Source organism: Balaenoptera acutorostrata, chromosome 8 (assembly GCF_949987535.1).
Source record: "Balaenoptera acutorostrata chromosome 8, mBalAcu1.1, whole genome shotgun sequence".
NCBI lineage: Eukaryota > Metazoa > Chordata > Mammalia > Artiodactyla > Balaenopteridae > Balaenoptera > Balaenoptera acutorostrata.
In genome coordinates this window covers 59,846,765-59,874,533 of record NC_080071.1, presented here as the reverse complement: position 1 = coordinate 59,874,533, position 27,769 = coordinate 59,846,765, and the positions used below count along the sequence as shown (strand labels likewise).

General features: G+C 35.9%; 1 protein-coding gene across 1 annotated transcript in view; it reads left to right on the top strand.

The window, feature by feature from the left end:
* Positions 1–27,769, top strand: part of ORC2 (origin recognition complex subunit 2) — a 51,200-nt gene that overhangs the window by 20,571 nt on the left and 2,860 nt on the right. Inside the window, exons 6-17 of the mRNA XM_007190498.2 lie at positions 980–1,072; positions 1,743–1,774; positions 3,725–3,785; positions 6,204–6,397; positions 7,388–7,486; positions 17,585–17,694; positions 19,792–19,924; positions 20,752–20,848; positions 22,789–22,935; positions 23,546–23,717; positions 26,028–26,089; positions 27,158–27,276. Of these exons, the coding sequence (XP_007190560.1) occupies positions 980–1,072; positions 1,743–1,774; positions 3,725–3,785; positions 6,204–6,397; positions 7,388–7,486; positions 17,585–17,694; positions 19,792–19,924; positions 20,752–20,848; positions 22,789–22,935; positions 23,546–23,717; positions 26,028–26,089; positions 27,158–27,276 (1,319 nt within the window). The remainder of the gene's footprint in view (positions 1–979; positions 1,073–1,742; positions 1,775–3,724; positions 3,786–6,203; positions 6,398–7,387; positions 7,487–17,584; positions 17,695–19,791; positions 19,925–20,751; positions 20,849–22,788; positions 22,936–23,545; positions 23,718–26,027; positions 26,090–27,157; positions 27,277–27,769) is intronic.

Below are 27,769 nucleotides of genomic sequence, written 5' to 3'. Positions count from 1 at the left end.
TAGATCCCATGTGCATGCTGCAACTAAGAGTTTGCATGCCGCAGCTAAAGATCCCCCGTGCCACAACTAAGACCCGGCCCAGCCAAATAAATGAATAAATAAATAAATATTAATGAAAATGAAATGTTATCTGTTCAGTGCTATATCATATTTTATACATTATTAATATGTGTTAGGGTTTTAGGCACAAGTAATAAAATAAACCACATTTTATGGGAGACTTAAGAGCTTTAAAAGTATAATTTTAAATATACACAGTTTTCAGTTGATTTTAATTTATTTATTTATTTATTTATTTTGGCTGTGTTGGGTCCTCATTTCTGTGTGAGGGCTTTCTCTAGTTGCGGCGAGCGGGGGCCACTCTTCATCGCTGTGCGCGGGCCTCTCACTATCGCGGCCTCTCTTGTTGCGGAGCACAGGCTCCAGACGCGCAGGCTCAGTAATTGTGGCTCACGGGCCTAGTTGCTCCGCGGCATGTGGGATCCTCCCAGACCAGGGCTCGAACCCGTGTCCCCTGCATTGGCAGGCGGATTCTCAACCACTGCGCGACCAGGGAAGCCCTTCAGTTGATTTTAGATCCCACTTTCTGGCCATTCTTTCTTAACTGTTAGCAAAGATGTGCCTCGAATATATATGGTAAAGAAATGGAAGGAGTATAAACCTGTCAATGGAGAAGAGAGAGGGAGAGTGTGTGATAATTGGAGAAAGCAGCGAGGTTAAAGTTAGCTCTTTATTTGTATTTTTTTGCGAGACCTGTGGATAACTGAAGGAAGACTTGGAAGATGCTTGGAACACAGTGAGTAAAGGTGAAAGCAGTAGTACTCTTAACATGGCTAGGTTTATTTATCTTTCTGATATTAGAAGCAGCAGGTTTCTTATTTTTTTAAATTTATGTAAGTGAAATAAGGCTATTTCCCCTCTTAATCTACTGTTGTCCATTAAAAGTTTTTTTTAATATATTTCTTTTGTCTGTTTACAGCTTCAGAACTAGCAAAAACACCAAGAAAAAGTGTTTCATCCAATTTGAAGAGTGATCCTGAAATTACCATAGACATTCCTCAGTGTAGCAAGGGTAAGATTTTACTTCACTTCTTTAAAGAGAGTTTTCATAGGTGCTTCAAAGTTATAGTATGTTACTTTTTTTTCTTGTCTAAGTGCATTTTTATATATTTTCTTCTTTTCTGTTCTGAAAATTCATTCAGTAAATGCAGTTAGTACCCCAACCTGTGTGCTTTAGCATACCCATATTTAGCTATCAATAAAAGGGGAAAAGATCTGTGTGGGTTGAAGTTGTACAGGTTGACAGGGCCAACTAGAAACAGTCTTAAATCCTGTTGTCATTTGCTTGAGTTAGCCAAATGTTTGTGGAAGATTTGCTTTGGCAAATACTATTGGAAATAGGGTTTTGGGGATTTGGAAGTCTTATAGTTTGGAGAATTGTGGAGCAGTTGTTTTTGAATGACCCATTCTAACTAGATTAAATAGTGTACTTTAAAAATAATGAACAATGAAAAGGACTCCATTTTTTCTTGTTACATGAGTGCTACAGAAATGTCATTAATGGGAGAAATCATAAAATTAATAGTGACAGTTCAGCCTCTAGTGGAGATGCAGTTAATTGAGAATTCAATAATATGTAGTGGCTTCTGGGTAGAACCTGCACCTTTGCTTTTAATGAAACTAGGCTATTATGGAAAGTGAAGTATTTGTAGTAAGTAATGGCTTTTTGTTTCATTCTTTAGGGCATTCTGCTTCAGACAAAGTTCAGTTGAAGGTAAGCAATTGAGTAAAAACAAGGAAAACCCTTAGTGTTACAAAGTTAAGACATGATGAAAAATATCCATTTCATCTCTTAATTTAGATAATACTTTTATCATTTATAGGTATTTGCCAATTAAATACCTAACTTACAGATAAAGAATCTGAGGCTCAGAGGTGAAGTGGCTTGTCTAAGTTCACCAAACTAGGAAGGAGAAAAGCTGGAAAATGAAGCTAGGTCTTCTGGACCCACCTGTTGTGCCTTTTCTATGTCAGAACTATCCCTGGGTGTTTTTTTTGTTCATTTGTTTGTTTTTAATTTAATTTAATTTATTTATTTTTGACTGTGTTGGGTCTTCTGGCATTCTTTTTCAAGTTGTGGATCACAACACATTAGTGGATCTTGTTTATTCCCTAAGAGACGATAAGAAAACCTGTTAGTCAGTGGTATTATATTTACATACCACAATAAAAGAGAACATCAGTCTGCGAGTCTTAGTGCACTGTCTTAGAAGGGGGAGTTCAGGAGAGAATATGTATAGGGCTTGGGGATCTGGACTCGAGGGGTTTAAGGCACATGTATCAAGATGGGGAACTGATCTGTATTAGACAGAATTCATGGCATAGTATTTTAGGAGTAGTGGACACAGTGAGGAGAGGGTCTTGAATTGAGTTTTGATAAGTAAACGAATGTTTGATAAGCTAGCTGTTTGCCCTGGTAAGTAGTCTGTTGTCCTGATGGGAAAATAGGTTGCCCAAATGAGCAAACTGTCAAGATAAATTAGTTTGCAGAAATTTCTGTAGCAAACAGTGAAGTTATTTAATAGTTTATAGCCTTATCTTTTTGAGCAAGAATTTTCTGAAATGGTTATTTTGACACAAATATTCTCAGACCTGATAATTAAGCTATATGGATATAGGTTGTCTCAACTCTCAGTGTTGAAATCAGTTTAGTAGGGCATGATCTACAGTTTAAAAAAATGAAATAGAATAAATTAGAAAATTTCTATTTTATAAGTATTATTTAATTATAATTTGGTTAAGTTATATATGCACATGTGTACTGGATCAAGGTGGCAAAACGTAAAAAAAAACCGTATAAGGATCTGGACCAAAGAAGTTTGAAATATACTGTGATATACTTTATAAACCCAGTAGGTGATCAGATCACCTATTATAATAGTATTCTTAATATCCCAAATCATAATTTAGTTATAATATTTGTAACTAGCACCCACAACTTATCACAAGATAACAGACTTAAATTTTTTGTCATATTTTCATGTTGCCAAAAAAACACAGGGTACTTTATCTTTTTATCAGTACTGTTAAGTTGTCATGTATACACCAGTAGGCATTTTATTGTACTAGAAATTGAATGGTGTTAAAGTGTTGTATGCTGTAAGGAAAAGAAAAACGTGCGTTATACTCTGTAAAATGTTTAAAAAATTAAAAATACAGAAGTAAAAAGTAGAAATCTTTTTTCTCTCCTTCTCACAGACTACTTTAACACCAGTAAATTTCTCGTACATGGAAAGGCCCACTGCAGTAAGTATAGGAGTCCCATTTCCTTGCTTACTCATCATCCCTGGACAGTATTACCTTGTTTTAGAAAAAATATTCTAATCTGGTGGGTGAAGAATGATTCAAAGGCTGATAAGCTTTTTCTTTACATAATAATAGAAGTGCATCCTTCGCAGGTGTCTGGAATACAACTTCTAGAACCACTCTAGGAATCCTTCGGAATTCGTTGTATCATTTTTGTTGTCATACTCTCCCCCCGCAACAAATTCATATATTGTTGTCTTCCAGGTCTAGGAAGGAGCTCATCTGATTCTAATGTCTATTGAAAACAAAATATTTTTCTTCCTTTCTAGCCTTTCTTTGACTCAGAGACATCATTAATTTTCATGTCATCATTATTATTTGACTATTTAAACTATATTGCTTTTTTATTTTTAAACAGAACAATGATAAAAGTGAATTTCTGTCAACAGCACCTCGTGGGCTAAGGAAAAGACTAATAGGTGTGTATTTCTTTTTACACTGAGTTTTTATAAAAAGAAGCATCTAAACAAGAGGCAATAATGGTTAAATATACAGGTTCTAGTCTTAGAATGTTTACTTTTTATCTTTGGGCTGCCACTTACAGGGACCTCTCTATGCCTCAATTTTTTTCATTTGCGAAATAGGGATAATAATGGTACCAGCCTCAGAGTTATTTTGAGATTAATTGAAATAAAGGATGTCAAAGTGCTTAGTGTAGTGCTTGACCTTGGTATGTGCTTAACAGGTGTTGGCTATTATTACCTTTTATTATTATAACTACTTATTGCTATTTCTTTTCATGAAAGAAAGGATATGTTCATGTCTTCAATTAAGCTGTAGATTCCTTAAGGGCAAGGACTATATCTTATATTTTAACTCATAACACTTAGCACTATGTCTTTACATTATAGTCAATGGATATTGAGGTTAGTTAAAATTCTTCAATAAAATAACATGCTTTTTAGTTTATTTGCCTGAGACAGTTTTAGAAATGGTTCTGTTGATTTATTTAGAAGTTTTATCAATATATTGAAACAATTTTAAATATTTACAGTTGTACTGAATACTATACAAAGCCAAGTAAACAGACATGGTTCCCGCCTTTGGGAAAATTATAAATGGTTTTGGGTTTTTTTTATGTTTTGGGGGGGTTTTTTTGGCCACACCACGTAGCTTGTGGGATCTTAGTTCCCCAGCCCGGGGTTGAACCCGGGCCACGGCAGCGAAAGCGCTGAGTCCTAAACACTGGACTGCCAGGGAACTCTCTGGTTTGGGGTTTAAATATTTAACTTTGGGGCAAATGACTTTTTGACCTTTATATTTCTGAAAGACGTCAACTCCTTTCTTGGGGTTGACCCCTTGACAATAATGTTAGCTAACATTGTTAAATCTATGCCCTGTAGCCCTTTTTTTTTTCAAGGTATAGAGTTGATAATACATTTTTAATCAACATAAAAATTGTAACACTAAATTATTGTATATCTGAAGCAATAAAAGATGATATATGCAATTGATTATTATTATTTTATGTCAAATACATCCCACATCTTAAGTTTCCTCCTTACCCCACAGAAGAATCCTTTTTAGAGAGAAGGTGAACTTCCTTCTCCTTCTCAATCACCACCAAACAAATATATATCAACATGTGTGATGTATTCATGTAAATAGGGTAAAGACATTGTCTGGTACCTCCTACCACTTCTAACCCTTGCATCTACCATGGGCAGCAATCAGTGTAAATCTGAATCTGCTAAGCTATGTATGCCCACAAAATCAAGCCTTTTTTTTTCTTTTTCAGTATCTATATTTGTTATATGCTGACTCTGGATATTCTGAAATATGCTCTTCAAAATAAAGAGTGATTTGCTTAAAATTATTTCATTCATATTTTGGAAGTTAACCTTTTATGATAGTTTTATACTTATTTTGTTGAGTGTAAGTTTTATCCTTACTTTATGATTATAAAACTAGCTTTATTATTTCTGGAGAGTGGTGGGGGTGGCTACGGTTTGTTTAAAAATATAATTCTTATATCTACTATGGGATGGATTGTGCGTATGTATTAGTAGTGCTTAAAGTAGTAGCTGTCATTTATTGAGTGCTCTATCAGGGTGGCATTTTCAGTAGGCAGCAATGGAAAATTCTATAACAATGGCTTAAGCCATGGACACTGAAGTATCTCACATCATAAGTCTAGAGATACACAGTTCACGGTTGATGTAGTGACTCAACAGTGTCATGAGGGATACAGGTTCTTCCTATCTTTTCGCTTTGCCACTGGCATTTTTCATCTTTAGTTTTGATATTTTATATTGCAAAATGGCTTCCATAGCTTTAATCTATGGGTATAAGTAAGGGGCTTTCCTTCCATAAGTGAGGAAAATCTTTCCCAGAAGCTTCCAGCAAATTTCCCCTCAAGTTTCATTGGTTAAAGGTTTACATAGCCAACTCTAGTTGCAAAGGAGGCTGAGAGAGCACGTATCTGGCAAAGGAAAAGACAATTAAATTACTGTGATTGTTTATCCCTTAGGGTGGAGCACATAGCCACATTTTACAATGAATTCTATTAGCAAGGAAGAAGGAAAGAGAATGGTATTAGGTATGACTGACAATTTCTGCCACATTTCCTATGTGTTAGGCATTGTTTGTTGCTTTACATGCATTTCAATGTAATCTTCACAATGCTTTATTAAATTAGACACTGGTAGCCTCATTTGATAAGTGAGGAAACTGGTGCTCAGAAAACTTACATAACTAGCTCTGGTGAAATCATCAGCAAGTAATGACAAAACCAGAAGTCACAATATCTTACTTCAAAGCCCACGCTCTTCGTAATACCCCACAATGCCTCTCTTGTCAAACTGTCCAATTTTCCCAATTGCTTCCTCCCCACACAGTTCCAAGGTCTCATTCTGACAGTGAAAGTGAATATTCTGCTTCCAACTCGGAGGACGATGAAGGGGTTGCACAGGAATATGAAGAGGACACTAATGAAGTCATATTGAGCGAACAGATTCAAGCTCAGAATAGAGTAGTTTCGGCTCCTGTTTGCAAAGAAACGCCTTCTAAGAAAATGAAAAGAGATAAAACAGTAAGTGAAGAGAGAGACTTTAAAGAAAAATCAGTAATATCTCAAAGATAAGCTACCTAAGAGATCCAAATGGGAGGATGAACATAATTTTTTTTCTTCACTTTTCTACATTTTCTCAGCCTTTCACATAAATTCCCGCATATATTTGTGTCTATTTCTGGACTTCGTATCCTGGCCTCTCTGTATCCATATTCATGTATCAGTACCATAGTATATGCTAAAGGTGACAATTCAGTTGAATAAAAAGAGCTTTTAAATAAATATTGATTGGATAATTGGAGGCAAGACTTCTCAGTATATACCTTTTTATATAGTTTCATTTTTGTAACGTTGCTGATGTAAAGTCAGTGTAAGTAATAAATGATGTGACTATGGACCCATGTTGCATCGTTTGGAGAACACTGCACCTATTATGGCCTGAGAAAAGACTAATTATCCCAGCGTGCTCTGTAAAGACTCAGAGCAGTCTAGGAAGCCTCCTGCTTGAATGACTTTCCATTCCTTCCTTACCACCATGCAGCTCAGTCGTGCCCCAAATCAGTAGAACACGTGGTGAGTCATTTTACTGGAATAGTAGGCAAGTCTTTTTTTACCTTGCTGTTGATGTCTTTCTCATTTCCACAGTCCTTCAACTGTACTAATTAAAGGATTTGCTAGGAGTGTGTGAGGCAAAACAAAGGTCCTGATGTGTAAAACCCTTTTTTTTTCCCAGTCTAAGTGGGAATTGTATGTTGGAATTTAGGAATCGTTTTTGGGCAGACTACTTCAATCTAGTGATTTTCTTCAACTTTTATGATCCTAAGAGTTACTCAGTTTTACTACTGGAATTAAATTTGCTTGGTCCTTAGTCTGTGTTGTTGCTTCAAAAAGAAAATACTGACTGCCAAGTAAAGAATTTCACATATCCTGTTTATGCTAATATTACTGTCTAGTCCTCATATAAAACAAATATCTGAACCTAAGAACTCACTTTGCTTTGTCCACTTTCAGAGTGACTTAGTAGAAGAATATTTTGAAGCCCACAGCAGTTCAAAAGTTTTAACCTCTGATAGAACACTGCAGAAACTAAAGAGGGCTAAACTGGATCAGGTATGTTGCAAGGAGTGTTATTTGTAAATTGTTCTTATTGTGAGCTGAAAAATATAGTACATAAGCAGCAAATCTGAAGAGTAAGTGTACATAGCAGAATACTATCCTGATCAGATGAAACACAAATTAGTGTGACATCACTATTGCGTATTTTATTATGTAAATGGTAACTGGTTCATTGGATTAGAATTGTTTGACATACTCTAATTATACATATATAATTATATATTTTTCTCTTATTTATTGTTTCTTCAGGATTTATAATCATCAGGGTCACAGTTTCTTTTTTTTAATTTATTGAAGTATAGTTGTTTTACAATGTTGTATTAATTTCTACTGTACAGCAAAGTGATTCAGTTATACCTGTATATATATTTTTTCATATTCTTTTCCGTTATGGTTTATCACAGGATTTTTTTTAACATCTTTATTGGAGTATAATTGCTTTACAATGGTGTGTCAGTTTCTGCTTTATAACAAAGTGAATCAGTTATACATATACATATGTCCCCATATCTCTTCCCTCTTGCATCTCCCTGCCTCCCACCCTCCCTATCCCACCCCTCTAGGTGGTCACAAAGCACCCAGCTGATCTCCCTGTGCTATGTGGCTGCTTCCCACTAGCTAGCTATTTTATGTTTGGTAGTGTATATATGTCCATGCCACTCTCTCACTTTGTCCCAGCTTATCCTTCCCCCTCCCCGTATCCTCAAGTCCATTCTCTAGTAGGTCTGCATCTTTATTCCTGTCTTGCCCCTACGTTCTTCTGACCATTTTCTTTTTTTTTTCTTTTTTTTTTTTTAGATTCCATGTATATGTGTTAGCACACAGTATTTGTTTTTCTCTTTCTGACTTATTCACTCTGTATGACAGTCTCTAGGTCCATCCACCTCACTACAAATAACTCAGTTTCGTTCCTTTTTATGGCTGAGTAATATTCCATTGTATATATGTATCACAGGATTTTGAATATAGTTCCCTGCGCAGGGTCATAGTTTCTTTGATATCCATGTACCATTAATCTCTGTTATCAGTTTAACCCACATATTCATTGAACCTCACACTGGTCATAAAACAAAGACTGACCTGACTCTCAGTTAAAAACCTTGCAAAAAGCAGAGGATATTCTGCTTCTTGCTATTATGGAAAGCCTGCCCATTGCAGTAAGGTAACAAGGTTGCTATATACTATGGTTCCAGTGTCTCGTTTTTTTTTTTTTGTTTTTTTTTTTTTTATAATTTTAATTGCATTTTTTATTTGCTCACTCTTTTTTTTTTTTTTAATTTATTTTATTTATTTATTTATTTATTCATTTAATTTTTTTTTTTTTTTTTTTTTTGGCTGTGCTGGGTCTTCGGTTCGTGCGAGGGCTTTCTCTAGTTGCGGCAAGTGGGGGCCACTCTTCATCGCGGTGCGGGGACCGCTCTTCATCGCGGTGCGCGGGCCTTTCACTATCGCGGCCCCTCCCGTTGCGGGGCACAGGCTCCAGACGCGCAGGCTCAGCAGCTGTGGCTCACGGGCCCAGCTGCTCCGTGGCATGTGGGATCTTCCCAGACCAGGGCTCGAACCCGTGTCTCCTGCATTAGCAGGCAGATTCTCAACCACTGCGCCACCAGGGAAGCCCCAGTGTCTCGTTTTATAAAAAAATACCATACAGTTAGACTCAGGGCTTTGACAGATACCTCACTAAGAGAGGACAAAGAACCATCTGAATAAGAAAATCTTTCATTAGAAACTGGGCTTGAGGGACTTCCCTGGTGATCCTTGGTTAGGACTCTGTGCTTCCACTGCAGGGGGCATGGGTTCAATCCCTGGTCAGGGAACTGAGATCCCACAAGCCATGCAGCCAAAAAGAAAAAAAAGAAACTGGCTTGATAATTTAAGTCACGAAGAGATTGTTATTGACTCAGAGAGAATCAAGATTTTATCTGAAATAGGAATTCAGTGCAATTTCCTAAGGTATACAGGGCTTTTGACAGTTTTCCAGCTATAGAAAAGAGAGAAGAGAGGTTTACCATAGGGTAAACCTCTATGGCTTGGATGACATGGTGCTGTGTGGTTGTGGGTTTTTGGTTTTTTCTGTTTTGTTTGTTTGTTTCCACCTGTCTCATAGGTATTGCAACTCAGATCAGAGACTAGCTGAAAACATGTGTCAAGAAACCAAGCTGTTCAAGAAAGAGATGGCACTAACATCTGCGTAGTGCATGTATTTTTTTTTTTTTATATACAGCAGGTTCTTAATAGTCATCAGTTTTATACACATCAATGTATACATGTCAATCCCAATCTCCCAGTTCATCCCACCACACCCACACCCACACCCACACCCACCCGCCACCGCTTTCCCCCTTGGTGTCCATACGTTTGTTCTCTACATCTGTGTCTCTATTTCTGCACTGCAAACCGGTTCATCTGTACCATTTTTCTAGGTTCCACATATATGTGTTAATATATGATATTTGTTTTTCTCTTTCTGACTTACTTCACTCCATATAACAGTCTCTAGATTCATCCACATCTCTACAAATGACCCAATTTGGTTCCTTTTTATGGCTGAGTAATATTCCATTGTATATATGTACCACATCTTCTTTATCCATTTGTCTGTTGATGGGCATTTAGGTTGCTTCCATGACCTGGCTATTGTAAATAGTGCTGCAGTGAATATTGGGGTGCTTGTGTCTTTTTGAATTATGGTTTTCTCTGGGTATATGCCCAGCAGTGGGATTGCTGGATCATATGGTAATTCTATTTTTAGTTTTTTAAGGAACCTGCATACTGTTCTCCATAGTGGCTGTATCAATTTACATGCCCACCAACAGTGCAAGAGAGTTCCCTTTTCTCCACACCCTGTCCAGCATTTGTTGTGTGTAGATTTTCTGATGATGCCCATTCTAACAGGAGTGAGGTGATACCTCATTGTAGTTTTGATTTACATTTCTCTAATAATTAGTGATGTTGAGCAGCTTTTCATGTGCTTCTTGGCCATCTGTATGTCCTCTTTGGAGAAATGTCTGTTTAGGTCTTCTACCCATTTTTGGATTGGGTTGTTTGTTTTTATTTTTATTTTTTTATTTTTTTATTTTTTATTTTTTATTTTTTTTATGTAATGTCTGAAACATTTATATTAACATATTTCCATACAAATACAAGATTTTTAGAAATTTCATGTAATGTCTGAAACATTTATATTAACATATTTCCATACAAATAACCCAATGAAAGTTTAGTATTAGTTGTTTTGTTTGTTTTTTTATACTGCAGGTTCTTATTAGGCATCAGTTTTATACACATCAGTGTATACATGTCAATCCCAATCGCCCAATTCAGCACACCACCATCCCCACCTCACCGCAGTTTTCCCCCCTTGGTGTCCATATGTCCATTCTCTACATCTGTGTCTCAACTTCTGCCCTGCAAACTGGCTCATCTGTACCATTTTTCTAGGTTCCACATACATGCATTAATATACGATATTTGTTTTTCTCTTTCTGACTTACTTCACTCTGTATGACAGTCTCTAGATCCATCCACGTCTCAACAAATGACTCAATTTCGTTCCTTTTTATGGCTGAGTAATATTCCATTGTATATATGTACCACAACTTCTTTATCCATTCGTCTGTTGATGGGTGTTTGTTTTTAAATATTGAGCTGCATGAGCTGTTTATATATTTTGGAGATTAATCCTTTGTCCGTTGATTCATTTGCAAATATTTTCTCCCATTCTGAGGGTTGTCTCTTTGTCTTGTTTGTAGTTTCCTTTGCTTTGAAAAAGCTTTTAAGTTTCATTAGGTCCCATTTGTTTATTTTTGTTTTTATTTCCATTATTCTAGGAGGTGGATCAAACAAGATCTTGCTGTGATTTATGTCAAAGAGAGTTCTTCCTATGTTTTCCTCTAAGAGTTTTAGAGTGTCCGGTCTTACATTTAGGTCTTTAATCCATTTTGAGTTTACTTTTGTGTATGGTGTTAGGGAGTGTTCTAATTTCATTCTTTTACACATAGCTGTCCAGTTTTCCCAGCACCACTTATTGAAGAGACTGTCTTTTCTACATTGTATATCCTTGCCTCCTTTGTCATAGATTAGTTGACCATAGGTGCGTGGGTTTATCTCTGGGTTTTCTATCCTGTTCCATTGATCTATATTTCTGTTTTTGTGCCAGTACCATATTGTCTTGATTACTGTAGCTTTGTAGTATAGTCTGAAGTCAGGGAGTCTGATTCCTCCAGCTCCATTTTTTTCCCTCAAGACTGCTTTGGCTCTTCGGGGTCCTTTGTGTCTCCATACAAATTTTAAGATTTTTTGCTCTAGTTCTGTAAAAAGCGCCATTGGTAATTTGATAGGGATTGCATTGAATCTGTAGATTGCTTTGGGTAGTATAATCATTTTCACAATGTTGAGTCTTCCAATCCAAGAACATGGTATATCTCTCCATCTGTTGGTATCATCTTTAATTTCTTTCAACAGTGTCATATACTTTTCTGCATACAGGTCTCTTGTCTCCCTCAGTAGGTTTATTCCTAGGTATTTTATTCTTTTTGTTGCAATGGTAAATGGAAGTGTTTCCTTAATTTCTCTTTCAGATTTTTCATCATTAGTGTATAGGAATGCAAGAGATTTCTGTGCATTAATTTAGTATCCTGCAACTTTACCAAATTCATTGATCAGCTCTAGTAGTTTTCTGGTGGCATCTTTAGGATTCTTTGTGTATAGTGTCATCTGCAAACAGTGACAGTTTTGCTTCTTCTTTTCCAATTTGTATTCCTTTTATTTCTTTTTTCTTCTCTGATTGCCATGGCTCAGACTTCCAAAGCTATGTTGAATAATAGTGGTGAGAGTGGACATCCTTGTCTTGTTCCTGATCTTAGGAATACTTTAAGTTTTTCACCATTGAGAATGATGTTTGCTGTGGGTTTGTCATATATGGCTTTTATTATGTTGAGGTAGGTTCCCTCTCTGCCCACTCTCTGGAGAGTTTTTATCATAAATGGGTGTTGAATTTTGTCAAAAGCTTTTTCTGCATCTATTGAGATGATCATGTGGTTTTTATTCTTCAATTTGTTAATATGTTGTATCACATTGATTGATTTGCATATATTGAAGAATCCTTGCATCCCTGGGATAAATCCCACTTGATCATGGTGTATGATCCTTTTAATGTGTTGTTGGATTCTGTTTGCTAGTATTTTGTTGAGGATTTTTGCATCTATATTCATCAGTGATATTGGTCTGTAATTTTCTTTTTTTATAGTATCTTTGTCTGGTTTTGGTATCAGGATGACGGTGGCCTGGTAGAATGAGTTTGGGAGTGTTCCTTCCTCTGCAATTTTTTGGAGGAGTTTGAGAAGGATGGGTGTTAGCTCTTCTCTAAATGTTTGATAGAATTCACCTGTGAAGCCATCTGGTCCTGCACTTTTGTTTGTTGGAACATTTTTAATCACAGTTTCAATTTCATGACTTGTGATTGGTCTGTTCATATTTTCTGTTTCTTCCTGGTTCAGTCTTGGAAGCTTATCCCTTTCTAAGAATTTGTCCATTTCTTCCAGGTTGTCCATTTTATTGGCATAGAGTTGCTTGTAGTAGTCTCTTAGGATGCTTTGTATTTCTGCGGTGTCTGTTGTAACTTCTCCTTTTTCATTTCTAATTTTATTGATTTGAGTCCAATCCCTGTTTTTCTTTTTTTTTTTTTTTTAAATTTATTTATTTAATTAATTAATTTATTTATTTTTTGGCTGTGCTGGGTCTTCGGTTCGTGCGAGGGCTTTCTCTAGTTGCGGCAAGTGGGGGCCACTCTTCATCGCGGTGCGGGGACCGCTCTTCATCGCGGTGCGCGGGCCTTTCACTATCGCGGCCCCTCCCGTTGCGGGGCACAGGCTCCAGACGCGCAGGCTCAGCAGCTGTGGCTCACGGGCCCAGCCGCTCCGTGGCATGTGGGATCTTCCCAGACCAGGGCTCGAACCCGTGTCTCCTGCATTAGCAGGCAGATTCTCAACCACTGCGCCACCAGGGAAGCCCCCCTGTTTTTCTTGATGAGTCTGGCTAATGGTTTATCAATTTTGTTTATTTTCTCAAAGAACCAGTGTTTAGTTTTATTGATGTTTGCTATTGCTTTCTTTGTTTCTATTTCATTTATTTCTACTCTATTCTTTATGATTTCTTTCCTTCTGCTAACTTTGGGTTTTGTTTGTTCTTCTTTCTCTAGTTCCTTTAGGTGTAAGGTTAGATTGTTTATTTGAGATTTTTCTTGTTTCTTTAGGTAGGCTTGTATAGCTATAAACTTCCCTCTTAGAACTGCTTTTGCTGCATCCCATAGGTTTTGGATCTTTGTGTTTTCATTGCCATTTGTCTCTAGGTACTCTTTTTTTTTTTTTTTTAATAAATTTACTTATTTTATTTATTTATTTTTGGCTGCGTTGGATCTTCGTTCCTGCGCGCGGGCTTTCTCTAGTTGTGGCGAGCGGGGGCTGCTCTTCGTCGTGTTGCGGTGGCTTCTCTTGTTGCAGAGCACGGACTCCAGGCATGTAGGCTTCAGTAGTTGTGGCTCACGGGCTTAGTTGCTCCGCGGCATGTGGGATCTTCCCCGACCAGGGCTCGAACCCGTGTCCCCTCCATAGGCAGGCAGATTCTTAACCACTGTGCCACCAGGGAAGCCCTGTCTCTAGGTACTTTTTGATTTCCTCTTTGATTTCTTCAGTGATCTCTTGGTTATTTAGTAGTGTATTGTTTAGCCTCCATGTGTTTGTGTTTTTTATTTTTTTTTTCCCCGTAATTGATTTCTAATCTCATAATGTTGTGGTCAGAAAAGATGCTTGCTATGATTTCAGTTTTCTTAAATTTACTGAGGCTTGATTTGTGACCCAAGATGTGATCTATCCTGGAGAATGTTCCGTGTGCACTTGAGAAGAAAGTGTATTCTGCTACTTTTAGGTGGAATGTTCTGTAAATATCAATTAAATTTACCTGGTCTATTGTGTCATTTAAAGCTTGTGTTTCCTTATTTATTTTCTGTTTGGATGATCTGTCCATTGGTGTAAGTGGGGTGTTAAAGTCCCCAACTATTATTGTGTTACTGTTGATTTCTCCTTTCATGGTTGTTAGCATTTGCCTTATGTATTGAGGTGCTCCTATGTTGGGTGCATAAACATTTATAATTGTTATATCTTCTTTTTGGATTGATCCTTTGATCATTAGGTAGTGTCCTTCCTTATCTCTTGTAACAGTCTTTATTTTAAAGTCTATTTTATCAGATACGAGTATTGCTACTCCAGCTTTCTTTTGATTTCCATTTGCATGGAATATCTTTTTCCATCCCCTCACTTTCAGTCTGAATGTGTCCCTAGGTCTGAAGTGGGTCTCTTGTAGACAGCATATATATGGGTCTTGTTTTTGTATCCATTCAGCAAGCCTGTATCTTTTGGTTGGAGCATTTAATCCATTCACGTTTAAGGTAATTATCTATGTGTATGTTCCTATTACCATTTTCTTAATTGTTAGGTCCTTTTCTTCTCTTGTGTTTCCCACTTAGAGAAGTTCCTTTAGCATTTGTTGTAGAGCTGGTTTGGTGGTGCTGAATTCTCTTAGCTTTTGCTTGTATGTAAAGCTTTTGATTTCTCCATCGAATCTGAATGAGATCCTTGCTGGGTAGAGTAATCTTGGTTGTAGGTTCTTCCCTTTCATCACTTAAGTATATCATGCCACTCCCTTCTGGCTTGTAGAGTTTCTGCTGAGAAATCAGCTGGTAACCTTATGGGAGTTCCCTTGTATGTTATTTGTCGTTTTTCCCTTGCTGCTTTCAATAATTTTTCTTTGTCTTTAATTTTTGCCAGTTTGATTACTATGTGTCTCAGCGTGTTTCTCCTTGGGTTTATCCTCTATAGGACTCTCTGCGCTTCCTGGACTTGGGTGGCTATTTCCTTTCCCATGTTAGGGAAGTTTTTGACTATAACCTCTTCAAATATTTTCTCGGATCCTTTCTCTCTTTCTCTTCTCCTTCTGGGACCCCTATAATGCGAATGTTGTTGCGTTTTACCCAGAGGTCTCTTAGGCTGTCTTCATTTCTTTTCATTCTTTTTTCTTTATTCTGTTCCGCAGCAGTGAATTCCACCATTCTGTCTTCCAGGTCACTTGTCTGTTCTTCTGCCTTAGTTATTCTGCTATTAATTCCTTCTAGTGTAGTTTTCATTTCAGTTATTGTATTGTTCATCTCTGTTTGTTTGTTCTTTAATTTTTCTAGATCTTTGTTAAACATTTCTTGCATCTTCTCGATCTTTGCCTCCATTCTTTTTCCGAGGTCCTGGATCATCTTCACTATCATTATTCTGAATACTTTTTCTGGAAGATTGCCTATCTCCTCTTCATTTAGTTGTTTTTCTGGGGTTTTATCTTGTTCCTTCATCTGGTACATAGCCCTCTGCCTTTTCATCTTGTCTATCTTTCTGCGAATGTGTTTTTTGTTCCACAGGCTGCAGGATTGTAGTTCCTCTTGCTTCTTCCTTAGTGCATGTATTTTTATATAAGCAACATGGGGGAAGGAGAAGTGGATCTAGGGTCAAAGTAGGACTTCATAGGACCTAGAGACAAAAAGACATGTTGGAGGATGAAAGAAACACCTGTTACTGATAGTGAAGAAAGGAAGGTCTTTCATTAATTGTGGACATAGCTGACAGATACAGTCATAGTAACATGTGTCAATAAGCATTTATTTCTCATGTCTGCGGGTCACCTGGGAGTTGGCTGATCTAGGATTTGCTCCACATGTCTGTCTTCCTTGTTGGACCTCCTTGGAAAGCTAGCAGAGGCATGTTCTTCTCATAACAATGTCAGAGACAGAAGAAGTAGAAAAACAAAAAACCTCCTAAAGCCTGGGCTCAAACTTTCTCAGTGTCACTTCTGCCTCATTCTAGTGGCCACAGTAAATCACATGGCTGAAAACAAAGTCACAGAACAGGGGACTAGACTCCACCCGTTTAGTGGGAGGGATTGCAAAGTCACATGGCAAAGGGTGCGGATAGGAGAAGGGGCGAGTATTAGGGCCAATAATGTAATTCTGCACAGATACTAAAGTTTGAAATGAAGGTGAATAGGTGACATAACATTTCAGAGTTCACACTAAGTGTGAGTATGCTCTGATAATCCAGTATAAGTAACTACTGAAAATGACACTAGTGCTTTATCTGCTTTTCAGGGCCCTAGACGTTAGGAAAAAAAACATCAGATGGAGAGAGAAATTTTGTAAAGCTACTACTTTACAGTTTTACTTAGAATTTGTCCTGTTTCTCTTTACGTATATGGATGAATAAAAACTGTATAGGCTAGAGTGCCTGGAATCTTGGTTGCTGCTTTAGTCTTCAGTATTAAAAAAATATTTTACTTAAAGGATAGAATCATGAAAACACAGTAGTGCCAGGGTAAAAATGCATATACAGCTTTTTACTAGAGTTTTCATTTCAAGAAGTGAGCTGTGTTTGAGTCACTAGCATGAATTTCCAAGTTTTGGGTGCAGAGCAATGTATCTTCCTCAGTTTATTTTTCCATTATTGTTTTAAAAACTTTGCCGTACTTACCAAAGATAAAGGATTTGTTAGAAACAGCTTTTAAAGAGGAGCAGTGAATTTTACTAATGATAATGGTAAATTATAAAGAAACTTGACTGTTTTCTGAGAATTAATATTGAACTGTTACCTTAAGCTTTTACATTTTTTCAAATCCATAGGTTTTTAAAAGAGTGTGGATTTGTTGTCAAAGCTGGGAGGCAGGTTTAATCGTCTCCTTATGGTAACAATTTTTTTAGAAATTAAAGACTTATATTGATATTTGGAATTTATAGTCATGTAAATGGTTCTAGAGAAAATGTAGCAAATTACTGTTTTACATATTTGTACTTAAAGAATGTATAAAACGTTTTAAGAAAGAAATATTGAAATATTATGTGTATTCTCAGTAGATGCACTCATTGCCAAACCTGATTAAAGTAATATTTCCACTGATGGCCTCTTCTAACCTCTACCTCTAAGGAAGTATTTTTAGTGTGGATTGATGTGATGTATGTGGATTGAGAGTGATTTTCTTCCCTCCCTCTTCCTTTTTTTTTTAAAGCAAACTTTGCATAACTTATTGAGCAAGGTTTCTCCTTCCTTTTCTGCTGAATTTAAACAACTAAATCAACAATATGAACAGTTATTTCATAAATGGATGTTGCAGTTACAGTAAGTACTATTATCATTGTAAACCTTTGTAAAATAAAGAATAATATATATTTACATATCTATGTTAAAATCAAAGCAGTTTGACATTTAATTTTCTTTTTGCAATGAACTTGATATGTATTTTTATTTATATGTAAAAATTTGAAAAAACAGGTGTTTTCCCAATTTTATGACCCAGATGTAGAAATGTCATATTATTATATGACTCTTCTCAGAAATTCCAATTTTCAAGAAATTTGTCTTTTCTAAGTTTAATCAGACTTGAAAGCTATTGTGTAAAATAGCCTTTCTTAGAATTATGAATTATTACTTAAAAAAATATTTGAAAATATAATTTGTCAAGATTGATAAATATATCAGTTAGATTTTAATTCAGTTTTTTTAATTCAGAGTTTCTAAAATGAAAGAATATATATTTTTCTTTCAATCTCATTCTGTTTACATGTACTGTAGACCTTCAGAATTTCATGAGATCTGTTCTCTAAACATTATTTTACCATTTTAAAATTGTTTCTTAGAATATTTTTAAAATTTTATCATTTTTCAAATACCTCAGGTTAAATTTAAATTTCCATTAAAACACCTAGAAGAATGATAAAGATTAAAACATAGTAATTTTTTTCTATAATTAATTTTATATTCGTATTTAAAAGGACCTTAGTATAACGAAGTGCTTAAAGTGTATGCTAAAATGTGAATGGTGCAGTAAGAACGTAAAAATTGCCACAATTTTCCTCAATTGATCCTGGTTTTCTTTGCCAATAATAAATCAAAGGAGTATGCTAGTAAGAAAATAATTATCTTCCCTGTTAGGACCTCACCTTCTCTCAATAACTATTTATGGATCTGTTCATTTTGAATTTATAAGGCAGATCTTCACTCTGATCCCATCCCCCAGTCCACCGATTCTTCTTTCTTCCCGTATGTCAACTTTGATAACTTGATTTGCTTTGCTTCCCAGCCTAGACCTCATAGTCAGCTACTTTAGTAGAATTGCTAGCTCTCTGAACTCCCTTGCTTCTTTTTTTCTGCTGCTTCTATCTTGCTAATCTCTGCCTTTGGGGGTTATCTCTTTTCTTTTCTATTTCCAGGCTATCCTGCCTTGCTACAGAGCATCACATAAATACTGTTTCTGATTGACCTCCGTTAAAAAATCATGGAGTTGAATTTTAGCCTGACCCCTAGTGCTTGGTGTTCTGGGTTGTCTCATTTACTCCCTTGGCTTCAGTTGCTTTTTGTATGTGAATAACTGCCATAACTATATCTCCAGCCCAGCCAGATCTCACTCCTCAGCAGCAGATGTGAATGTATATTGGAAGTGTCCATGTGGATGTCCTGTAAATAATTCAATATACATAAAATTTAACTTATCTTAAATCCCTCAATCCCACCTGCCCCAGCTACCCTGCATAGTGGATGCACCCCATTCATGTAGTCTATGCCAAAAAACTGAGCTATTCTTAGTAGTCCCTTTCACTTAACCTTCCGTGTCTAATCACTCTCCAAATCTAACCGATTTGACGTATAAAGCTCTTGACACATTTGTCTCCATGACACCTAATTCAAGTCCATAGTCTTTGGTGGTTTTACCCTCCTTCCTATCCATTCCCCCACTCAGTCAATGTAATCTTCTAAAAAGATCATGTTAACTTTCCTATTAAAACCTTTCACTTAACACCTGACTATTTACTTTTAAATGCTCATGTTCCTTGGAATAAAATCCAATTCATGTCTTAGTTGATTTAACAACACCTTTGTGACCTGGCCCCTGATTACTTTTCCAGTTTAATCTATCAGTTAAAACTCTGCTTCAGCCTACAAGACTTCTTAGTGTCTTGTACCTAGTGCCATGTTCTCCCTTGCCTCTTATTACTTGAAAGGTAGTAGGAGCTTGAGAGAAAGTTGGAACTGCAAGCTTGGTGTACAGATAAAAAAACTGTGCTTTTGCTTTATATAAGTTGGGAATCAATACAGTTATTTAGCCATGCCATTTCTTCCTGTATTCTTTATAAGCTTAAATTAAGGAAACTGGTTGATTATAAAATTGGCAATAAGAAGTACTGAACTTTAATTTCATGAGTGCTGTTTTTATTACAGCCTGGGGTTCAACATTGTGCTTTATGGTTTGGGTTCTAAGAGAGATTTACTGGAAAGATTTCGAACCACCATGCTGCAAGATTGCATTCATGTTGTCATCAATGGCTTCTTTCCTGGAATCAGTGTGAAATCAGTAAGTTTTAAAAATGTTAAAAGGAAAAACATCATATCCCCTGCCAATCCATATCCCCATGTTAATGAGGATGCTATTTCATATTCTGGAGCATTCAGTTTTTGTTTTTATTGCAATAGTTTTCACACTAGTAAGATTGCACAGTGCTTAAGATCATGTGTTTGGACTCAGAGGGTTCTAGCTTTGAATCCCCATCCTTGAATTTCCTATTTGGTAGCTGATAATGTATTAAATCTTAGGGAAATGTTAGCTTTGTTTACTACATTGAATACCAACAGTACTTCTCTCAAGGATAGGATTATGAGGGACTTCAATTTTATTATGCTTTTATGTCACTTTAGTGCTCTAAAAATAATAAAAATATAAGAATGGTTTATAGTTCTTTGATCATTTTTACTCCAGATGCTCATATCTCTTCATCATTTGGAAATAAATTTAAACCTTTTGAGTTCTGGATATTAACCAATGTAATATTCCTTTTTAGAAGTGTCCTTAATGTTTGGGTCCTCTTTCATTTGATAAATCTATAGTTTTCTAATATTTCTCATATTGTTAGTTTTTTGTTTTGTTTTGTTTTTACTGCCTGCTTATGTTATCTTTACAACTTTGCTATTCTTCCCTGTTTCCTTTTAGCGATAACTTATGCAAAGAAATGAATTAGATGTACTTAAGTACCAGTAGAATTTTTGAAGTGATTTTTCAGACTTAGTGGGAAATCCAAATTTATTTTTAACTTATAAAAAAAAAGGATTGGTTTGCTAGTTGTATTTATCCTGCATGACAGAATAAGTTATAACTGATGTACTTCTTGCACTTTTATGACATAGATCCTGAATTCTATAACAGAAGAAGTCCTTAATCATATGGGTACTTTCCGCAGTGTGGTGGATCAGCTAGACTGGATAATAAACAAATTTAAAGAAGGTAACGTGAAGGAGATGCTCTGTAGTTTTAGGGTGAAGCTAAGCGTACACTTATTTGTGTACTAGTACACATAAAATTGAGGATTGTTTTAATAATGACACTTCTCTCAATGCTGATTTGATTTTGATTTCTTTAAAATAATTTGTCCTGTCTTATTCTGTGAACTTTTTCTGTGAACTTCACTTACCTAACAGGAAAGAATTACTCCTGCTACCTTGAATTTATATAGCCAAAGCCTCTTTTTTTGTCCCCCAAAACCTTTTATTTCAGGATAATTTTCAAGTTTTGTTTGGCCAGTGTAAAGTGTTTCCAGTTAATTGGTACCTCTATGTCCGATAGTTTTATATTGTTTAATATGTTTATAAAGCATTCTTATCTTTATCCTGAGTAAATATCAATGCATTTGAATAATTTCATATACTAAAATCTGAGAAATGGGGAGAAAAACATTTGTTTGTTCTTTTGGTGTGAATGTTTTTGTTATATGAGCATTTCAGAAAATTAAAAATAAAATTATTTAGGGTCTAACAATTGTCATTTAGTCATTGCTTAACAATTAAATGGAGTAATTGGTTATGCTTAATGATTTAATGGATGATTTTGATATTGTTTGTACACTCACTAAAATAGGTGCCTGAGTCATTTTTTATATATATTTATATGTAGTTACTCTATTATATATAATCCATATTATAATAAATATTTATATATTATATAATCTGTATTATCTAAATATAATTTATATTTGTATTAAATAATTTATAATTATATAAATCATATAAATGTTTTTACATAGATATAAATCTTATAATTATGAATTATATAAATTATAATTGTATATTACATATGTAATATAATAATTATGTTTGTTTACATATAATTTAAATACTGACTATGGTGACTTCTAGAATTTAAGGAACCTTGGACTTTCAAAAATGTGTCATCTCAGAATCTTTGTCACTATATTGTCTCTCTTGTCCCTCTATCCCCAGTGGAAGAGAAATGTACTTATTCTCTTTAAAAGGCTCATCTTTTGTCATAAATGCCAACGTCCCATTTCTTACCAGCTCCTGAGGGACTTAGCAATGGCTTTTAAACATGTATAGAACTTCTTCCATCTTAAGAAAAATATTTACCTGATTCTACTGCCCTTTCACTCTATTTTATTTCCCTATTTCAATATGATTTGAGAGTTTTTGAAGACATGTCCTGCCTTCTACTTTTTACTTGTTTCCTTCTTAATTTCTTGCCTCTGTGCTACCTGAATTGTATGCTTAAAGATCACCTGTAATTTTTTTCATACTAAAAACACTGACCTTGCCTCACCCTTTGTTTATCTTGATCTCTCCAGTATTTGATGGTGTTGACATCTCCATCATCCAAATTCTTCCTTCACTGGCTTTTATGATATTTTACTTCTCTGACCTTCCTCATGCTTTGGGCAATATCCTAAGCCTCTCCCCTTCTCTTCTTTTGTCTCTTGGCTTTTGTGATAACCAGAGTTTTCTATATTCTCTCTTAATGCTTAATGAGAACTCTTTTTTTTGGAGGAGGGGACCACTCCCTCCTTTATCCCACCTTGCAATTCAACATGCACAGATTCACCTCCAATCCAATATGTATCTTGCCTTATTTCCTATGCCGTATTAAAACTGGTTTCTTCATGGTCTGATTCAAGTGTTAACCATTCCAGTTAAGTCTCTAACTGCTCCAGTGTCTACTGATTTCCAATGAATTTCTTTTTTTTTTTTAAGACTATAATAACGTCTTGCCTGTTTTATGAGTGACTGACATGGCTTCTCAAATAAATTGCATTCCCCTAAGCAATAGTTCTTTTGTCCTGTGCTACTTTGATATATTCTTTAATACAGTCCTTGCATGTGGTAGGGGGCTTCACAAGTACTCACTGAAAATAATAATTGCATTCTCTTTCCTTTTAGAGTCTTCTTTAGAACTCTTTCTTCTTATCCACAATTTGGATAGCCAAATGTTGAGAGGAGACAAAAGCCAGCAGATTATTGGACAGTTGTCATCTTTACGTAATATATACCTTATAGCATCTATTGATCACCTCAACGCTCCTCTCAGTAAGTTAAATATTACTATTTTTCCTTCTTGAGATATCAGTCTTTGAAAATTAATTTTCTTAATGTTGTCACAGCATTTTTATTGTTTTTAAGTATGCTTTTCCTTTGTTGCGTGTTTAAAGACATAGTTGCCGAAAATACAGGTGTCCTCAATCTGATTTAGAACATAATTCTTGGAAATAAAAATTTAGATAGTAAAGGGTGTGTTTTACAGCTAAAGTTTCATGAAGGAGAAGAGACCCAACTATTATTTTGGTTTCTTTCTACTCTTCTTTGTGGAATTGCAACATTTATTTTATGTATTTAATTCAGACATTGTGATCATCCTATAAAACAAAATGTTAAATTATTAAAATTTTTAATAAAAGAATGCCTTGGTAGTGCTAATATATTTTAACTTGTATTTAATATACAAATAAAGATTCAGATGTTGATTGACAGTGAAATTAGATTGTGAGGTACTGATTTGGATGGGGAAATAGCAAAAATGAAAATTTTCAGGATTCACTTTTTATTTAATGCTTTCTTGTTCTTTCCTAGAGTGGAATCTAGTAACAAGACAATATGAAAATAATTAGTAATTCTTGTTTTCTTTGATCATGTACTCTAGTGTGGGATCATGCAAAGCAGAGTCTTTATAACTGGCTCTGGTATGAAACTACTACATATAGTCATTATACTGAAGAAACCTCCTATGAGAATTCTCTTCTGGTTAAACAATCTGGATCACTACCACTTAGTTCCCTAACTCATGTCTTACGAAGCCTTACCCCTAACGCAAGGTAAGAATGAAAACTATAGTTTCTTTTTCAAAAAACTCTATATATTTTAAGATATGCCATACTAGGTTTTAATGGTGATACTAAAGTCCTTACTTAGTTTGCAGGATTGAGAGAAATAGTAGTAATAATAGTTGCCAGTATTGGGTTATGCCTTAGGCAGACTACTCAGTAGTAGTCTCAAATTGCCCGATAATAAAGCAGGAGTACCAGCATTTTTGTTTTTAATAGATTTTTATGTTTCTGAGTAAGAGCATCTCAGTGTTCATCATAGAGGAAAAAGCAGAATTTTGATGGATTTTACTTAAATTTGATAGTTATTTTTAATTATATATTGAACATTATGATTCAAACACACGGCCCTTTACATGAAACAGCTCATTTGATCCTCACAGCTCCTCTAAGGTAGATAGCAAAGGGCACAGAGATTTTGACCCAAATCTGCGTGGTTCCAAAGCTCATGCTCTTAAATCTCGAACATCTTTGTATAGTGTCTCCAGTGAAGCCCTTCAGCAGCCTAACCAAGAGGCATATCTGAATTAATAAAAGCTAATTAATAAAGGCTAAGGAAAGTTGTATACAGCATAAGCCAGCAAAAAATAAACTGCATAATTAACCTGTTGAAAAAAGGTGTTTAGTAGCCTCACAGGAGGCCACAGAGAAACGTAAGAGGCGAGTCCTGAGCATTCCTTTCCCAACCACCCCCTGCCAGTATCTCATACCACAGTGCAGTGTTAAAACTAGGAGACTGACATTGGCATAATCCAGAGAGCTTATTCAGATTTCACCATTGATATGTGCACCCATTTGTGCATGTGTGTGTGTTTAGGTCTGTGCAGTTCTGTCACATGTGTAGCCTTGTGTAACTACCACAATCAAGATATGCAACTTTATCATCACAAGACTTGTGATGTTAACCCTCAAATGCTAATTTCAGTGAATTTTGTGACTCTATAAAGCTGTTTTTGTACACTTGAAGATTATCATGCAGTAATAGTGAAATATGTATTAAATGAATATCTAATCAAAATTTTTGATGGAATTGGGAATAGAAAAAGTGTTCATTTAATTTTACTATTATGCTTACTCCTAATGGACTATTGCAAGTTATTACATATAAACTTGGGAATCCATGCAATGTAAATGCTCTAATGCAATTATTTTTTAGTTGGGCATACCTAAATGTCTGTGTGCTAGTCTCCAATGCTTTTTTGGTTCATTCTGTATACTCCAGTATAATTTAGTCTTTACTTGGTATGAATGTGATTGATCAAAAAATCTTCACCAAAATTCAGCAGTGTAGTCAGTGGTAGTACTTAGTTATAAAGTGGTCATTCAGATGATCCAAAATATGCTTATAGAAATTATCTTCTAGACTGTCATAAAAATGAAAATGCAAAAGGTTTAAAATTTTTGCCAAATCCAGGGATTTCTGGGGAACTTAGTTTATGTAACACTGCTTTCAACCCAATAATTCTACTTGGTACACACTCCTACAGAAACAATCCAAAATATGAAAGAGTATTTATTTACAATTGTATTTAATTTAATAAATTAATATTTTTTATTAATTAAAATTGGAAGTAATGTGAACATCCAAAACCAGTAGGGAAATGGTCAGTTTGTGGTACGATAGATGAGCAGACATTAAAAACTTTAGGAAGAATTTTTAAAGACATGGGAAAATCAATAAGTGAAAAAGAGAGGTATAAAATGGTGTATACCATATGTAAATGCATGAATTTATGTTTTCACACTGCCTTGTTCCACAAAGACTTGGGAAAGCAGCATATGCACGTATGATCTCCACATCAAATGTTAGTGGCTGTTATTTTAAAGTTATGGGGTTAATATTTTCCTCTTTAGTTTTTATTATATATTCCAAGTTTTCTATAGTGGACCAACCTGTAGTCTAAAAAAAAACAAGTTGACCCTGAACAACGTGGGGGTCAATCTGTGCCTAACTTACAGTCAGCCCTCCATATCCACAGTTCCTCTGCATCCGCAGGTTTAACTAACTGGGGGCTGTGTGGTACTGTAGTGTTTACTGTTGAAAAATATCCACGCATAAGTAGACCCACGCAGTTCAAACCCGTGATGTTCAAGGGTCAGCTGTACTCCTAGTTTTTCTTTAAAAGGAAATAAAAAAGCTTCTCCTTTTTAAGTAGACCAGGATACGATGTTCCTTGAGAAAGGAACAGAAGGTAATACAGACAGCCCAGGTGTTTCACACTCTTTGTGTATTTTACTATTAGCTGTTATCTTTGAATGCTAACATTGTGGATTTGAATTCCTGTTTGTTTTTTTCCTTAGGGGGATTTTCAGGCTACTAATAAAGTATCAGCTGGATAACCAGGATAACCCTTCTTACATTGGTATCCAATATATATTTTTTAATTAATTTATTTTATTTTATTCTATTTATTTTATTTTTGGCCGCGTTGGGTCTTCGTTGCTGCGCACAGTTTTTCTCTGGTTGCGGCGAGCGGGGGCTACCCTTCGTTGTGGTGCGCGGGCTTCTCATTGCGGTGGCTTCTCTTGTTGGGAGCACGGGCTCTAGGCGCGCGGGATTCAGTAGTTATGGCACGTGGGCTCAGTAGTTGTGGCTCATGGGCTCTAGAGCGCAGGCTCAGTAGTTGTGGCGCACGGGCTTAGCCGCTCCATGGCATGTGGGATCTTCCTGGACCAGGGCTCGAACCCGTGTCCCCTGCATTGGCAGGTGGATTTTTAACCACTGCACCACCAGGGAAGCCCCATGGTATCCAATATTTATGATATTAAATTGTGTGACTTTCTGTTTCATCCCATAAATTGTTTTTTCTAGAATCTAATAATAGCACTGCAGTTTTTCACAGCAGTGAATAAATGGTTTGCTCTGTGATATCGTGTCTGCCATATCAAAAATTTTCAAGCAGCCCTACAGATACACTGCTGAACAGGCTGTTTGCCAGTACAAATTGAAAGACAAATCCAGCTTACTTTTAAGATTTCCTGTGCTACCTATGGATGTGTGTCTACCAACTACATATATTTCATATGCTGGGCATCTTAGATTTTCTTCCCCTTGAGTGAAATAATGTGTTAAATTTAAACACACATTCTAATAATCATTCAGCTCTCATTTGACTTACTAGTTCCCTCTTTTAAAAAAAGTCAACTTTATTCACGCTGTTTAAAACTGCCCATGGGATTATGTCATACTTGGCCACAGCTGACTGCTTTCAACCAATCAGTTCTCTTTTAAGAATGTAAGCCACAGTACATAACACCTAAGTATTCGCTAGCTTTGCTTCTTCCAGAGATACTTACTTCAACACTTACTGGCTGCTTTGACATACTTTGGTAATAGCACTTTTTTTCTGTGTTCTTCGGCATGGGTATCCATATATGGGGTCATGTCTTAAATACTGACTTATGTTCACATTATCTTTTGAACTCTCCAGGACTTTCTTTTCAAGACTTTTACCAGCAGTGTCGGGAGGCATTCCTCGTCAATAGTGATCTGACACTTCGGGCCCAATTAACTGAATTTAGGGACCACAAGCTTATAAGAACAAAGAAGGTGAGACTTTGCTGCTGTAGCACTGTGTGCCAGGATTAGTGTACCTCATTTACTTAAGGACAAGTATGCCTGATTATGAAACTGAGGTTGCCTGATGGGTCACAAGGATCCATTTAGGCAGCATGCCATCTGAGTTCTGTAGACAGAGAGAAGGTGAAAGTACTCTGCTTCAGAGTAGAGCAGAAGACCTATGACTTCTAGTCCAGAGTAACAGGCCATTAGAAACGAGTCAAATAATCCTACTTCCTTCTCCCTCTCTTCCTTCTACCCTATCATTAATCCAGTCTATATTTATTGAGCACTAACTTTATATGAGATATTTCACTAAGCATTAGGATACAGAAGTTAGCAAAAACCTAATTTCTTTTCTTATAAAGCTTAAAGTCTAACGGAGGAGATGGACATTTGCCAAATAATCACACACGTAAAATTTAAACTGTGGTAAGTCCTGTGATCAGAAGGGACATGGTTCTGAAAGAGTATATGACAATAG